The sequence below is a fragment of the Doryrhamphus excisus genome, linkage group LG6, assembly GCF_037039965.1.
Source record: "Doryrhamphus excisus strain RoL-2023G ecotype Guam linkage group LG6, RoL_Dexc_Guam_v1.1, whole genome shotgun sequence".
Taxonomy (NCBI): Eukaryota; Metazoa; Chordata; class Actinopteri; order Syngnathiformes; family Syngnathidae; genus Doryrhamphus; species Doryrhamphus excisus.
Genome location: NC_136362.1, coordinates 10,263,621 through 10,280,385, shown reverse-complemented (window position 1 = coordinate 10,280,385; position 16,765 = coordinate 10,263,621). Strand labels below are relative to the sequence as shown.

General features: G+C 37.3%; 1 protein-coding gene across 1 annotated transcript in view; it reads right to left on the bottom strand.

Moving 5' to 3' along the window:
• Window positions 1–16,765, bottom strand: part of LOC131125718 (sodium channel protein type 2 subunit alpha-like) — a 61,412-nt gene that overhangs the window by 13,221 nt on the left and 31,426 nt on the right. The window contains exons 12-20 of the mRNA XM_078791391.1: window positions 15,175–15,546; window positions 14,966–15,095; window positions 14,671–14,909; window positions 14,417–14,590; window positions 13,975–14,331; window positions 6,563–6,970; window positions 2,310–2,427; window positions 2,085–2,239; window positions 1,802–1,975 (exon numbers count right to left, since the gene is read on the bottom strand). Of these exons, the coding sequence (XP_078647517.1) occupies window positions 1,802–1,975; window positions 2,085–2,239; window positions 2,310–2,427; window positions 6,563–6,970; window positions 13,975–14,331; window positions 14,417–14,590; window positions 14,671–14,909; window positions 14,966–15,095; window positions 15,175–15,546 (2,127 nt within the window). The remainder of the gene's footprint in view (window positions 1–1,801; window positions 1,976–2,084; window positions 2,240–2,309; window positions 2,428–6,562; window positions 6,971–13,974; window positions 14,332–14,416; window positions 14,591–14,670; window positions 14,910–14,965; window positions 15,096–15,174; window positions 15,547–16,765) is intronic.

Sequence of the window (16,765 nt, the reverse complement as noted above, 5' to 3'; positions counted from 1 at the left end):
CACTCTGTTTTTTGAAGACTGACCGCAAAAAAACCCAGAGTGAGAGATCCTCAATATGACAGGAGCACTATGCTGTTTATAAAAACATACAGCAAAAAAAAAAAAAAACACTAGTCAAAGATCCTCTATATATAATAAGAGTACTCCACTGTTTTTAAGGACCTGCAGCAAAAAACTTGTCAAAGATCCTCACCATGACAAAGCGCTCTGCTGTTTTTTGAAAACTGACCACAAAAAAAAATCAGAGTGAAAGATCCTCAATATGACAGGAGCACTTTGCTGTTTATAAAGACATACTGCATAAAACACTAGTCAAAGATCCTCTATAGGAGTATTGCTGTTTTTAAGGACCTGCAGCAAAAAAGCTTGTCAAAGATCCTCACCATAACAGAGCGCTCTGCTGTTTTTTGAAGACTGATCGCAAAAAAAAACACTAGTCAAAGATCCTCTATATATAACGGGAGAACTCTGCTGTTTTTAAAGACCTGCAGTAAAAAAAGCTTGTCAAAGATCCTCACCATGACAGAGCACTCTGGTGTTTTTTGAAGACTGACCCCCCAAAAAACAGAGAAAAAGATCCTCAATATGACAGGATCACTATGCTGTTTTTTGCAGATATACTGCAAAAAAAAAAAAAACACTAGTCAAAGATCCTCTATATATAACGGGAGAACTTTGCTGTTTTTAAGGACCTGCAGTAAAAAAAAGCTTGTCAAAGATCCTCACCATGACAGAGTGCTCTGCTGTTATTTGAAGACTAATCACAAAAAAAAACACTAGTCAAAGATCCTCTATACATAATAGGAGTACTCTGCTGTTTTTAAGGACCTGCAGCAAAAAAGCTTGTCAAAGATCCTCACCATGACAGAGCACTCTGGTGTTTTTTGAAGACTGACCCCCCAAAAAACAGAGAAAAAGATCCTCAATATGACAGGATCACTATGCTGTTTTTTGCAGATATACTGCAAAAAAAAAAAAAAACACTAGTCAAAGATCCTCTATATATAACGGGAGAACTCTGCTGTTTTTAAGGACCTGCAGTAAAAAAAACTTGTCAAAGATCCTCACCATGACAGAGAGCTCTGCTGTTATTTGAAGACTAATCACAAAAAAAACACTAGTCAAAGATCCTCTATACATAATAGGAGTACTCTGCTGTTTTTAAGGACCTGCAGCAAAAAAGCTCGTCAAAGATCCTCTCCATGACAAAGCGCTCTGCTGTTCTTTGAAGACTGACCACAAAAAAGTGAAAGATCCTCAATATGACAGGAGCACTTTGCTGTTTTTAAAGACATACAGCAAAAAAAAAAAACAAAACACTAGTCAAAGATCCTCTATATATCATAGGAGTACTCTGCGGTTTTTAAGGACCTACTGCAAATATTCTCAGTATGACAGAGGTGCTCCTCTGAGTCAAAGATCCTCAATATGAAAGGAGCACTTTGCTGTTTATAAAGACACACTACATAAAACACTAGTCAAAGATCCTCTATATATAACAGGAGAACTCTGCTGTTTTTAAGTGCCTGCAGCAAAAAACCTTGTCAAAGATCCTCACCATGACAGAGCGCTCTACTGTTTTTTTTGAAGATTGGCCGCAAAACAAAAACAGAGTGAAAGATCCTAAATATTCTCAGTATGACAGAAGTGCTCCTCTGAGTCAAAGATCCTCAAAAATGCTAATCAGATCCTATCTATTCTGTATGAAGAGTGCTCTGCTGTTTTTAGTAATCCGCTGCAAAAAATGTTCTCTGCAAAGTATGTACTTGAAGGTCACACACAGCGTTCTTTGCGTACTTACATCCACGATGAGAAAGTCAAGCCAGCACCAGTAGTTGGTGAAATACTTCTTGAATCCATACGCGATCCATTTGAGGAACATCTCCAGAACAAAGATGTAGGAGAAGACTTTGTCTGAATACTCCAACATGACTTTGATGACTTTTCTCTTCTCGATGTAGATATCCTCGAATGCCTGCAGGAGAGAGAGAGAGCCATGTCCTAGTCACGGTCAAGCTAGGCTACACCACCATATTTAAGATGGAACATGGAACAATCTAGAACAAAAGATTCCACCGCTGTACCAGAGCTCCGCTGCTGAGCAGGATCATGAATATGATGAAGGTCTCAAACCAGCTGTGTTCCACAATCTGGTAGCAGGTCTTTCTCAATCTCCACCAGGCCTGGCCTAGACCTTGGCTGATGTCTATGTCACAGCACTGGCAATGCCGCAAGCAAACTGAGAGCAAAGGAGTATTGATTTTGACGCAGTTGATGTGTCCGAGTCAACCGAAAATCGGCATACGTACATTCCGGGAAGCATTCCTCCGGCTCCATACACTCTTCAGCCAGCTCCGATAAATTGTCCATCTCCTCGCCAGGCTTCCTCAGATCCACCGTGCTGCCTTCTGATAGGCTAATCTTCTCCTGAGCGACAGAAAGGACATGTTAATGCGCTATTTATGTGCAGTCAGGGCCAGCAAAGCCTTCTCTGCTGGCCTAACCTCTATCAGAACATTGGTAATGGTAATGGTAATGGTTTTATTTCATTTGAACATGCATCAGATTACAATTGAATGCATCACATAATCAGTTCACAGTTCCACATGTCCAAAAAGGAGTAGGAAGAAGCAAAGCTTATTAAATCCTACCCCTCCATCTGGCACTTTTACAATCAGTAACTGTTACATTTGTTCACTTCCTGCTTTCCTATTTTATTTTATTTTATTTTATTTTATTTTATTTTATTTTATTTTATTTTATTTTATTTTATTTTATTTTATTTTATTTTAGTTTACTTTAGTTTACTTTAGTTTACTTTAGTTTACTTTAGTTTACATAATCAGTTCACAGTTTCACATGTCCAAAAGGAGTAGGAAGAAGCAAAGCTTATTAAATCCTACCCCTCCATCTGGTACTTTTACAATCAGTAACTGTTACATTTGTTCACTTCCTGCTTTCCATAATACAGTGAATTAACATTGACAACTTCAATTTGTTCCAGGAATTGTATGAATTTATTCTTAACATATTATCATCTGGACGAGTGGTTAGTGCGCAGGCCACACAGTTCGGAGACCCGAGTTCGATTCCACCCTCTCTGTGTGGAGTTTGCATGTTTTCCCCGGTTTTCTTCTGGTACTCCGGTTTCCTCCCACATTCCAAAAACATGCTAGGTTAATTAGCGACTCCAAATTGTCCATAGGTATGAATGTGAGTGTGAATGGTTGTTTGTCTATATGTGCCCTGTGATTGGCTGGCCACCAGTCCAAGGTGTACCCCCCCTCTTGCTCGAAGACAGCTGGGATAGGCTCCAGCACCCCCCATGACCCTTGTGAGGATAAGTGGTACAAAATGGATGGAGTGTAAAAGTGACTATAGGGGTGTTATTTCCTTTTGAGAGGGCTCTAATAATGGTAAAAACCATACTGTACTAAACAGGTTTTCTATGATCTAATTATGAAAATATTCCCTTATTAATACTGAATTGAGACAGCTGGGATAGGCTCCAGCACTCCCCACGACCCTCTTGAGGATAAGCGGTAAAAAATGCATGGAGTGTAAAGGTGACTATAGGGGTGTTATTTCCCTTCTTGAGGGCTCTAATAATGGTAAAAACCTTAGTGTACTAAACAGGTTTTCTATGATCTAATTATGAAAATATTCCCTTATTAATACTGAATTGAGACAGCTGGGATAGGCTCCAGCAACCCTTGTGAGGATAAGCGGTCGAAAATGAATGAATGAATATTATTTATTATTATCATTAACATATATAACAGTGGTTTATTTGGTAGCCAAAAAACTTGATATCATCTTATTTTGTATTTTTGTGGACAACAAACATATCAAAACACACCTGCAGTGTTTTGTGACTTGGTTAGTAAATTAAAAAAGTTAGTTTGCGAAGTAAAATAATGTCATTGTACTTTTGTGAAAGTTTAGATTGAATTACTGAACAACCTTAAATGATTATGAATGACATAAAACGGACAAAAATGAAGAAAAATACAGCAGAGCATGGAAAATCTCCATCAGAATTCACCTTGTCTGCTGTACAGATTAACAGATTATGTTTCCCAGAGCAGCCACATGCTACGTCCTCCCCATCCCTCCTTGTCTCATCCGTCAAACTCACATTGTATCTCACTCCTCAATGATATTGAATAGCGAGAATAAAGTAATCCCTGCTGGTGTAGTAATACATGCTTCATGCCTTTCATGGCAGAGGGCACAGGTTCAGTTCCTAGGAAAGGCATTGAGCGTAAAAAATAAGCCATTCATGCTACCGAGTCACTGCAGCGAACCCTGACAATGAAAATGCTTGAATAACGTGATTAGAGTTTATGTATGTACAGCATGCTTGGTTTAACAGGCTTTGCAGTTCTACTGATTAGGGACAGTCCATTATGGAGTTTGTTTACATAAAATCAGCAGACTGTGGGTTCAACCCATCTATCCATCTATCCATCTATCCATCTATTCATCTATCCATCTATCCATCTATCCATCTATCCATCTATCCATCTATTCATCTATCCATCTATCCATCTATCCATCTATCCATCTATTCATCTATCCATCTATCCATCCATCTATCTATCTATCTATCCATCTATCCATCTATCCATCCATCATCCATGCATCTATCTATCTATCTATCCATCCATCCATCCATCCATCCATCCATCTATCTAGTATCTATGCATCTATCTATCATCCATCTATCAAGTATCTATCCATCTAGTATCCATCCATCTATCTAGTATCTATGCATCTATCTATCCATTCATCTATCTAGTGTCTATCCATCTATCCATCCATCCATCTAGTATCCACCCATCCATCTAGTATCCATCCATCCATCTAGTATCTATCTATCCATCCATCCAGTATCTATCCATCTATCCATCCATCCATCCATCCATCTTTCCATCCATCCATCTAGTATCCATCCATCTATCCATCCATCTAGTATCCATCTATCCATCCATCTAGTATCCATCCATCCATCCAGTATCCATCCATCCATCCATCCATCCAGTATCTATCCATCTATCCATCCATCTAGTATCTATCCATCATCCATCCATCTATCCAGTATCTATCCATCTATCCAGCCATCCATCTTTCCATCCATCTATCCAGTATCTATCCATCCATCCATCCATCCATCCAGTATCTATCCATCTATCCATCCATCTAGTATCTATCCATCCATCCATCCATCTATCCAGTATCTATCCATCTATCCATCCATCCAGTATCTATCCATCTATCCACCCATCTAGTATCTATCCATCCATCCATCCATCTATCCAGTATCTATCCATCTATCCATCCATCCATCTTTCCATCTTTCCATCCATCATCTAGTATCCATCCATCCATCCATCTAGTATCCATCCATCCATTCATCCATCCAGTATCTATCATCTATCCATCCATCTAGTATCTATCCATCCATCCATCCATCTATCCAGTGTCTATCCATCTATCCATCCATCTAGTATCTATCCATCCATCCATCCATCTATCCAGTATCTATCCATCTATCCATCCATCCATCTTTCCATCTTTCCATCCATCATCTAGTATCCATCCATCTAGTATCTATCTATCATCCATCTAGTATCATCCATCCATCCATCCATCTAGTATCCATCCATCCATCTAGTATCCATCCATCCATCTAGTATCCATCCATCCATCCATCCATCTAGTATCCATCCATCCATCCATCTAGTATCCATCCATCCATCCATCCATCTAGTATCCATCCATCCATCCATCCATCCATCTAGTATCCATGCATCCATCTAGTATCCATCCATCCATCCATCTAGTATCCATCTATCTAGTATCCATCCATCCATCCATCCATCTAGTATCTATCCATCCATCCATCTAGCATCCATCCATCCATCTATCTAGTATCCATCCATCCATCCATCCATCCATCCATCCATCCATCTAGTATCTATCCATCTATCTAGTATCTATCCATCCATCCATCCATCCATCCATCCATCCATCTATCTATCCATCTATCTAGTATCTATCCATCTATCTAGTATCTATCCATCCATCCATCCATCCATCCATCCATCTATCCATCTATCCATCTATCCATCCATCTAGTATCTATCCATCTATCTAGTATCTATCCATCTATCTATCCATCCATCCATAGTGCGGAGTGCAGCGGTCACAGTGTCCATTACGGGGGGGGGGGTCGTAACACCGGACCAGGGAGCTGAGATGCTCGGATCTGGAGGGCTATCGTAATACTTCAGATTTCGAGATATGTCATCACGTGTTGTTGCACAGTTGAGTCGTAACGAACGTGAACATGAGTGAACGGACTGACTCAACACGGATGACCGGGTCTATGCACTGGGGGACATCACAGGCCGAATTGACCAAAATGAACAGATCTTTTTAGTGAATGAACGAGAACCGGAACGAGAACCACTCTCTGTCTCTCTCTCTCTCTCTCTCTCTCTAGGGCCCCCTTCATTGTCTCACATTTGTGATCTTCTCCAAAAGATGACAAACTTACTTTGTTGTCTTCATCCTCTGATGACTCGGAAATCTCCTCCTCTTCTATAAACTCCACATCAGACTCTCCGGGCGCAATGGGAACAATAACGGTCAGGTTTGGGTTGGTCATGTAGCTGTCCTCTTCCGGTATCATGTACTTCTCTCCATAACGTCCATAAATTCCACCATTACTGTCCAGATGATTGCCAACCATCTTGACGGCTTTACAGGTTTCTTTGGTTTTCTTTTGCCTGCATTTCAAAGTGTGGTTGAAAAGGTCTACGATGCCTCTGCTAAGCCAAGAGACACCAGAGTGGATGCGAGCGATGGCGATCTGGATGTTATTCAAATCGCCGTCCTCATCTGGAGCGGAAAGGTTGTCAGAGCTGAACGAGCTAAGCAGCAAGGCCAGGAAGAGATTCAACACCTGTTGGCACACAAAAATGGCGTCAATGGCATCTGAAGCTTCATAAATATCTCAGAATATTAAGTTGTCTCATGCACAAATATATCATATTTGACCGCAATGTCCTCCTAAAAATATTGAGGACCATGCAACTTGGACTAGAGTCATAATTTTGACAATATCATCCAAGACTTGCAACTCGACTTTTAACACCAATGACTCCTGGACTTGACTTTGATGTTAGTCTGATGACTTGAAAATACTTGAAACTTGAATATGTTGAGTAAAATGTGTCCCAATTCAAAGTATTCAACTAACATTATCACTATTATGTCATTTGCGGATTGATACTGAAATATACAATACCAGCTCTTCAGGGTCTAAAAATCGATACTTTAATTAAAATATCAATACTTTTGATACTTCAGTCATTTGAGGTAATGTTTGTCTGAAATTTTAATTTTAATTTTAATTTTAATTTTAATTTTAATTTTAATTTTAATTTTAATTTTAATTTTAATTTTAATTTTAATTTTAATTTTAATTTTAATTTTAATTTTAATTTTGTAAAATATTTCAGACAAACATTACCTCAAATGACTGAAGTATCAAAAGTATTGATACTTCAAAAAATTTTTAGTTTTAATTTTAATTTTAAAAAACATTTCAGACAAACATTACCTCAAATGACTCAATTGAATTTTAATTTTTAATTTAAATTTAAAAAACATTTCAGACAAACATTACCTCAAATGACTGAAGTATCAAAAGTATTGATACTTCAAAAATTTTGTAATTTTAATTTTTAATTTTAATTTTAATTTTAATTTTAATTTTAATTTTAATTTTAATTTTAATTTTAATTTTAATTTTAATTTTAATTTTAATTTTAATTTTAATTTTAATTTTAATTTTAATTTTAATTTTAATTTTAATTTTAATTTTAATATTTAATCATTCACTCAAAAATGTCAAGCCTGTGACTTGGGACTTGACTCAACCTTTCTTGACTTGAGACTAGTCTTGAGATTAAAAACACTGACTCGCTCCCACCCCTGGTTTTTTTTAACACAAAGTGGGTCAGATTGGAAAGATATTGGTGTGGCGGTGTACCCCAAGGCTCATTTTTAAGTCCATGTTGTTTCTCCACTATCACCGTTTATTTGTGTAGTTAGTAAAAGTCACATGACAAAAATTTTAATTTTAATTTTAATTTTAATTTTAATTTTAATTTTAATTTTAATTTTAATTTTAATTTTAATTTTAATTTTAATTTTAATTTTAATTTTAATTTTAATTTTAATTTTAATTTTAATTTTAATTTTAACATTTCAGACAAACAATACCTCAAATGACTGAATTTAATTTGAAATTTAAAATTAAAAAACATTTCAGACAAACAGTACCTCAAATGACTGAATTTAATATGAAATTTAAATTTAAAATTAAAATAACATTTCAGACAAACATTACCTCAAATGACTGAAGTATCATACTAGTGTGGTGGTGTACCCCAAGGCTCATTTTTAAGTCCATCTTGTTTCTCCACTACCACTGTTTAAATGTGTATTCACCAAGTAGTTCGTAAAAGTCACACGACAAACGATTTTCTCGGACTCATGACGGCACAGATTGCGTTAGTTTCCTTGCACGTGCTTGTAAGATGTGCTTCAGAACCGCTTTGAAATCAGGCTGCGACACAGATGACTTCTGGTGCTTTCAGCTCTTCTGAACTCAAGTTTCCAAGCATCCAACTTCCAAGTAATCTGTCTACAAGCTTAGAGAGCAGCAGCGGGAATCACACACAGCGCTGTATGTTCGTACATGTGCCTGTGTGCATATGTGACATGCACAGTCGGTGCACACGGATCATCTTTAGCCACTGAGCTAGTCAGAGATGGGGAGCATGAGCAGTTGATTAGTGATGAATGCCCTTTGACCTTATCGCCCCTTAAGCACCATGGATAATCCCTTGGATAAACAGCTTTCCCACGATTCATGTGCAGAAGTTTCTGTTCACTGTGCAAGGAACACTGTAGTCATCTTTTCCACTAACAAGGAAATGGTACGTAATGGTACGATCCACCACCAGGTCCACACCAGGACCACAAGTCTGTGCTGTTTATTATAATCCAACCAATTAGACTTGTATAATGCATAATTTTACAAAAAAATAATGTGAAGTCAACTAAATGAATAATAATTATACAAAAATGTAATATTAACAAAAAAATACTACAGGCTCTGTAGACTTTTGCAAATTATTTGTATTAGTTTTCATGGCCCAAAAAACCCCAAAAACCTAAAAAAAAAATTTAACTCCGGTTTCCTCCCACATTTCAAAAACATGCTAGGTTAATTGGCGACTCCAAATTGTCCATAGGTATGAATGTGAGTGTGAATGGTTGTTTGTCGACAGAAAGGACAAGTTAATGCACTATTTATATGCAGTCAGGGCCAGCAAAGCCTTCTCTGCTGGCCTAACCTCTATCACAACAACATTGATAACTTCGATTTGTTCCACGAAATTGTATGAATTTATTCTTAACAGTACGTATATCATCTGAACTAGTGGTTAGCATGCAGGCCACACAGCTTGGAGACCTGAGTTCGATTCCACCCTCTCTGGAGTTTGCATGTTCTCCCTGGTTTCCTTCAGGTACTCCGGTTTCCTCCCACATTTCAAAAACATGCATTTTAAAAGTCTACTTAAAACCTCCTTAAGATCCAACAGTGCAAAATCTAGATCCTTGCATTTTCAACTGCTTTTACTATTTTGATCAAGAGTGTACAGATTCTTTCACCAGCAAAATCTGGATGTGGCTGGCTGATCCTTTGTTCAGTACTTAGGCCACAATTCCACCCATGGGACTTAGTTCATTGTCAGTGGATGAAACGTTGAGGTTGAGGTCAAACCGCTCCCATTGTCTCTCCGCTGTGGCTACTGTTTGCGTGACATGTGCGGATAATACTTACACTGTACATTATATGACTATGAGAAGACAACAGATGGTTTATTTGTCATCCAGACGTGGTCTGTTTTGAAGTTTTTGCTAATGCTAATCTGCGAAACAGTGATCGCTGGTCTGAAATATGTCTATGATAAAATAACATGCAGATGATTTATATTGATGACTCTGCATTCACTGTTAACCTTCCTCTTGTGTTAGATTTCTGGTATCATCTTTTATGTTAATGGGTCGGTTTTGACCCATGTATTAAATCAGCTAACATGCTAAAGTTATCATGCTAACATTAAGCATGAGTGTCAAGTGTTTTTATGTGTCTACCCATGAAAATAGCTAAAAATGCAAGTAATGCCAACAGGTTAACATTAGCATGCTAACACATAACATAATAGCGTCAAGCCTTTATATATGTGAAAATACCTATACCTAAAATACCTTTATACCTATGAAAATGGATAATAATACTACTATGCTAATGCTGTGTTAGCATGCTAGCAATGCTAACATGCTAAAGTTATCATGGTAACCTTAAGCATGATCGTTTTTACATGTCCACCCATGAAAATAGCTAAAAATGCAAGTAATGCCAACAGGCTAACATTAGCATGCTAACACATAACATAATAGCGTCAAGCCTTTATATATGTAAAAATACCTACACCTAAAATACCTTTACACCTATGAAAATTGATAAGAATACTACTATGCTAATGCTGTGTTAGCATGCTAGCAATGCTAACATGCTAAAGTTATTATGGTAACATTAAGCATGATTGTTTTTACATGTCCACCCATGAAAATAGCTAAAAATGCAAGTAATGCCAACAGGCTAACATTAGCATGCTAACACATAACATAATAGCGTCAAGCCTTTATATATGTAAAAATACCTATACCTAAAATACCTTTATACCTATGAAAATGGATAAGAATACTACTATGCTAATGCTGTGTTAGCATGCTAGCAATGCTAACATGCTAAAGTTATCATGGTAACATTAAGCATGATCGTTTTTACATGTCCACCCATGAAAATAGCTAAAAATGCAAGTAATGCCAACAGGCTAACATTAGCATGCTAACACCCAACATAATAGCGTCAAGCCTTTTTTATGTGAAAATACCTATACCTAAAATACCTTTATACCTATGAAAATGGATAACAATACTACTATGCTAATGCTGTGTTAGCATGCTAGCAATGCTAACATGCCAAAGTTATCATGGTAACATTAAGCATGATCATTTTTACGTGTCTACCCATGAAAATAGCTAAAAATGCAAGTAATGCCAACAGGCTAACATTAGCATGCTAACACATAACATAATAGCGTCAAGCCTTTATATATGTAAAAATACCTACACCTAAAATACCTTTACACCTATGAAAATTGATAAGAATACTACTATGCTAATGCTGTGTTAGCATGCTAGCAATGCTAACATGCTAAAGTTATCATGGTAACATTAAGCATGATCGTTTTTACATGTCCACCCATGAAAATAGCTAAAAATGCAAGTAATGCCAACAGGCTAACATTAGCATGCTAACACCCAACATAATAGCGTCAAGCCTTTTTTATGTGAAAATACCTATACCTAAAATACCTTTATACCTATGAAAATGGATAACAATACTACTATGCTAATGCTGTGTTAGCATGCTAGCAATGCTAACATGCCAAAGTTATCATGGTAACATTAAGCATGATCATTTTTACGTGTCTACCCATGAAAATAGCTAAAAATGCAAGTAATGCCAACAGGCTAACATTAGCATGCTAACACATAACATAATAGCGTCAAGCCTTTATATATGTAAAAATACCTACACCTAAAATACATTTACACCTATGAAAATTGATAAGAATACTACTATGCTAATGCTGTGTTAGCATGCTAGCAATGCTAACATGCTAAAGTTATTATGGTAACATTAAGCATGATTGTTTTTACATGTCCACCCATGAAAATAGCTAAAAATGCAAGTAATGCCAACAGGCTAACATTAGCATGCTAACACATAACATAATAGCGTCAAGCCTTTATATATGTAAAAATACCTATACCTAAAATACCTTTATACCTATGAAAATGGATAAGAATACTACTATGCTAATGCTGTGTTAGCATGCTAGCAATGCTAACATGCTAAAGTTATCATGGTAACATTAAGCATGATCGTTTTTACGTGTCCACCCATGAAAATAGCTAAAAATGCAAGTAATGCCAACAGGCTAACATTAGCATGCTAACACCCAACATAATAGCGTCAAGCCTTTTTTATGTGAAAATACCTATACCTAAAATACCTTTATACCTATGAAAATTGATAAGAATACTACTATGCTAATGCTGTGTTAGCATGCTAGCAATGCTAACATGCTAAAGTTATCATGGTAACATTAAGCATGACCGTTTTTACGTGTCCACCCATGAAAATAGCTAAAAATGCAAGTAATGCCAACAGGCTAACATTAGCATGCTAACACCCAACATAATAGCGTCAAGCCTTTTTTATGTGAAAATACCTATACCTAAAATACCTTTATACCTATGAAAATTGATAAGAATACTACTATGCTAATGCTGTGTTAGCATGCTAGCAATGCTAACATGCTAAAGTTATCATGGTAACATTAAGCATGATCGTTTTTACGTGTCCACCCATGAAAATAGCTAAAAATGCAAGTAATGCCAACAGGCTAACATTAGCATGCTAACACATAACATAATAGCGTCAAGCCTTTATATATGTAAAAATACCGACACCTAAAATACCTTTATACTTATGAAAATTGATAAGAATACTACTATGCTAATGCTGTGTTAGCATGCTAGCAATGCTAACATGCTAAAGTTATCATGGTAACATTAAGCATGATCGTTTTTACGTGTCCACCCATGAAAATAGCTAAAAATGCAAGTAATGCCAACAGGCTAACATTAGCATGCTAACACCCAACATAATAGCGTCAAGCCTTTTTTATGTGAAAATACCTATACCTAAAATACATTTATACCTATGAAAATGGATAAGAATACTACTATGCTAATGCTGTGTTAGCATGCTAGCAATGCTAACATGCTAAAGTTACCATGGTAACATTAAGCATGATCGTTTTTACGTGTCTACCCGTGAAAATAGCTAAAAATGCAAGTAATGCCAACAGGCTAACATTAGCATGCTAACACATAACATAATAGCGTCAAGCCTTTTTTATGTGAAAATACCTACACCTAAAATACCTTTATACCTATGAAAATGGATAAGAATACTACTATGCTAATGCTGTGTTAGCATGCTAGCAATGCTAACATGCTAAAGTTATCATGGTAACATTAAGCATGATCGTTTTTACGTGTCCACCCATGAAAATAGCTAAAAATGCAAGTAATGCCAACAGGCTAACATTAGCATGCTAACACCCAACATAATAGCGTCAAGCCTTTTTTATGTGAAAATACCTATACCTAAAATACCTTTATACCTATGAAAATGGATAAGAATACTACTATGCTAATGCTGTGTTAGCATGCTAGCAATGCTAACATGCTAAAGTTATCATGGTAACATTAAGCATGATTGTTTTTACGTGTCTACCCATGAAAATAGCTAAAAATGCAAGTAATGCCAACATGCTAACATTAGCATGCTAACACCCAGCATGATGGGCAGGCGAAATGTCCCGAATGTTGAGAATTTTTACTTTGGAATAGTCTGAGTCAGTGTGAGAAATGTGGAAGTAGCTCAGAGCACTTCAGATCAAGGGAATTTTGCGTTCCGGATTTTGGATCACCCCCAAAATGGAACCAGTATACCAAATACCAAATACACTAAAAACAATAAGTTACCATCAAATTTGCTTCTCATGTCTTGGTTACCTTCTTAGGCGTCTTAGCGTCTTGCATCGGTGCTAGCGTATGTTGCAAAGACCGGTCGAGTCTTGAAATGATCAATTGTTCAGTGTAGTCTTCCAATTAAAATACCACTTTAAGAATGTAGATACGATTATAAAGATAATAAAATAGCTAAGTAAGAGCAAATGTACTCACCACCAAATTCCCAATGACCATGACCAGCATGAACACCAGGATACAGAGAGGTTGCCCGGCTACTTCCATACAATCCCACATGGTTTCAATCCATTCGCCACACAGCACTCTGAACACAATCAGGAAGGAGTGAAAGAAGTCCTTCATGTGCCAGCGAGGAAGCTGACAGTTATGAGAGATCTTGCACACACAGTCCTGGTAGTTCTTGCCAAACAGCTGCATGCCCACCACGGCGAAGATGAAGACGATGATGGCCAGCACGAGCGTCAGGTTTCCCAGCGCCCCGACTGAGTTGCCAATGATTTTAATGAGAGTGTTGAGGGTGGGCCAAGATTTTGCCAGTTTGAAGACGCGTAACTGAAGTGGAGAAACCGGGACAAGAACAATATTAGAAATATACAGTAGCTTGATATCGTTGTCAGAAATGTTCTTCAAGAGTTACCAGTCTGAAGGAGCGCAGAACAGAAAGCCCCTCAACGTTGGAGAGACCGAGCTCCATCAAACTGAGGCAAACAATGATCCCGTCAAAAATATTCCAGCCCTGTTGGAAGTAGTAGTAAGGGTCCATGGCGACCAGCTTCAGTACCATCTCAGCAGTGAAGATCCCGGTGAAGACCTGCAAAACCGTACATAGACCACATGCTTAACTCATTCACGAGAAAACCGCCCATTTTCACTGATCTTTCAAGTCCTCACCAGATTCCCCACTGAGAGCATGGTGTTGAACTCCTCAGTCATGGGGTAGTGTTCCAGGGCCATGAAGAGGGTGTTCAGCACGATGCATATGGTGATACCCAAGTCCAAGAAAGGATCCATCACCATCAGTTTCACCCATTCCTTCAGTTTCAGCCACCAGGAGCAGCAGTCCCATATCAGGTACTTCTTGGCAAACGTGTACCAGCAGGGGTGGCACTTTTGTCTCGACTCTTCCAACTCTGCAAAGAACCGAACTTTACTTTACTGCAAAGAACCGAAAGTTCTAAAGACTAACCGTCCATGGCATCACTGAAGAAGCTGACAGAGCTGAGTCCCCTTTTTCTGTGCACAGGAGGACCCTCCGTCACGGTTGGGGATGGTTGAAGGAGAACCTTTTGGACACTGTCTTCTGCACCGATGGGCTTCTGGTGGGTGGACATATACAACAGTCTTCAAACGTTGCTGCCGCATAAATGAAGAATCGTTATGAACACTCACGCTTACTGCGTCCTCCTTGATCCTTTCCATGCTGTAGGCCGGTAAGGAACTCGGGGTGTGGGGTCCCGCCGCAGTCACCCCATTGTGGTCGAGGGAAACGTTGAGCCGTCCGTTCACCGTCAAGCTGGGGGTGAAGACCTGCGAGCAATGGCTCCTCACGCTTCCAGTTCTCCTCTTCCAGTGCGTTGCAGTTGAACTGGCGCGGCTTCGGAAAGCGTCCCCGTGGATGCTGTACTCGTCGTCGCCGAAGTCAGCCTCGGAGTTGTTGCGTACCCGAAATGCGCTGAAGATGCTGATCTGGCTGGCGCGTCTGGTGCTGAGCGGGTGAGAGGAGAGCGTGGCCAGCAGAGGGTGGGCTGGCAGGGGGGACAGCGGAGGCTACAGACAGAAAGAGGACATGTTAGCTCTGATAGCTTTGAATAAACACAGAAAATATGGTAATGGGTTTTATTTCATTTGAACATGCATCAGATTACAATTGAATGCATCACATAATCAGTTCACAGTTCCACATGTCCAAAAGGAGTAGGAAGAAGCAAAGCTTATTAAATCCTACCCCTCCATCTGGTACTTTTACAATCAGTAACAGTTACATTTGTTCACTTCCTGCTTTCCTAATAAATATTTTTTTTGTTTGTTTTTTTATTTTTTGTCATGTACCGAAGTACGAGGTGATATGACCATACAATGACATGACATACAATGTAATACAATGACCATACAATGACCCTCCATCTGGTACTTTTACAATCAGTAACTGTTACATTTGTTCACTTCCTGCTTTCTTAAGATAGTTTAAGTTTAAATTTAAAAATTTTTTGAATTTTTTAAATTTAAAATTTAAACATTTTTTTAATATTTTTGAATTTTGTTTATTTAAAACAGTAGGAAGAAGCAAAGCTTACATTTGTTCACTTCCTGCTTTCCTAATATAGTTTAAGTTTAATTTTTTTAATTTTTGAAATGTAATTTTTTTTTTTATTTTAAAATAAACACATTTTTTTTAATTTTAATTTAAAACAGTAGGAAGAAGCAAAGCTTACATTTGTTCACTTCCTGCTTTCCTAATATAGTTTAAGTTTAATTTTTTTTAATTTTTGAAATTTAAAATTTTTTTAAATTTTAAAATAAAAAAAATAATTTTAATTTAAAACAGTAGGAAGAAGCAAAGCTTACATTTGTTCACTTCCTGCTTTCCTAATATAGTTTAAGTTTTTTTTAAATTAAATTAAATTAAATTAAATTAAATTAAATTAAATTAAATTAAATTAAATTAAATTAAATTAAATTAAATTAAATTAAATTAAATTAAATTAAATTAAATTAAATTCCATGACTGGTTCAAGACTCTTCATCCTTGTATTTAGCAAACATCAACTGCTTGTATTGTTTCTTGAATTGGCTCATCGTTGTGCATTGTTTGAGGGTCTTACTCAATCCATTCCATAGTTTGATTCCACATACTGAAATGCTATGGCTTTTTAACGTAGTCCTAGCATATAAGTGTTTTATTTAAATGTAGTTCTTCCCTGAGATCATATTTCTCCTCTCTTGTAGAGAAGTATTGGATGACATTTTTAGCTAATTGGTTATTTTT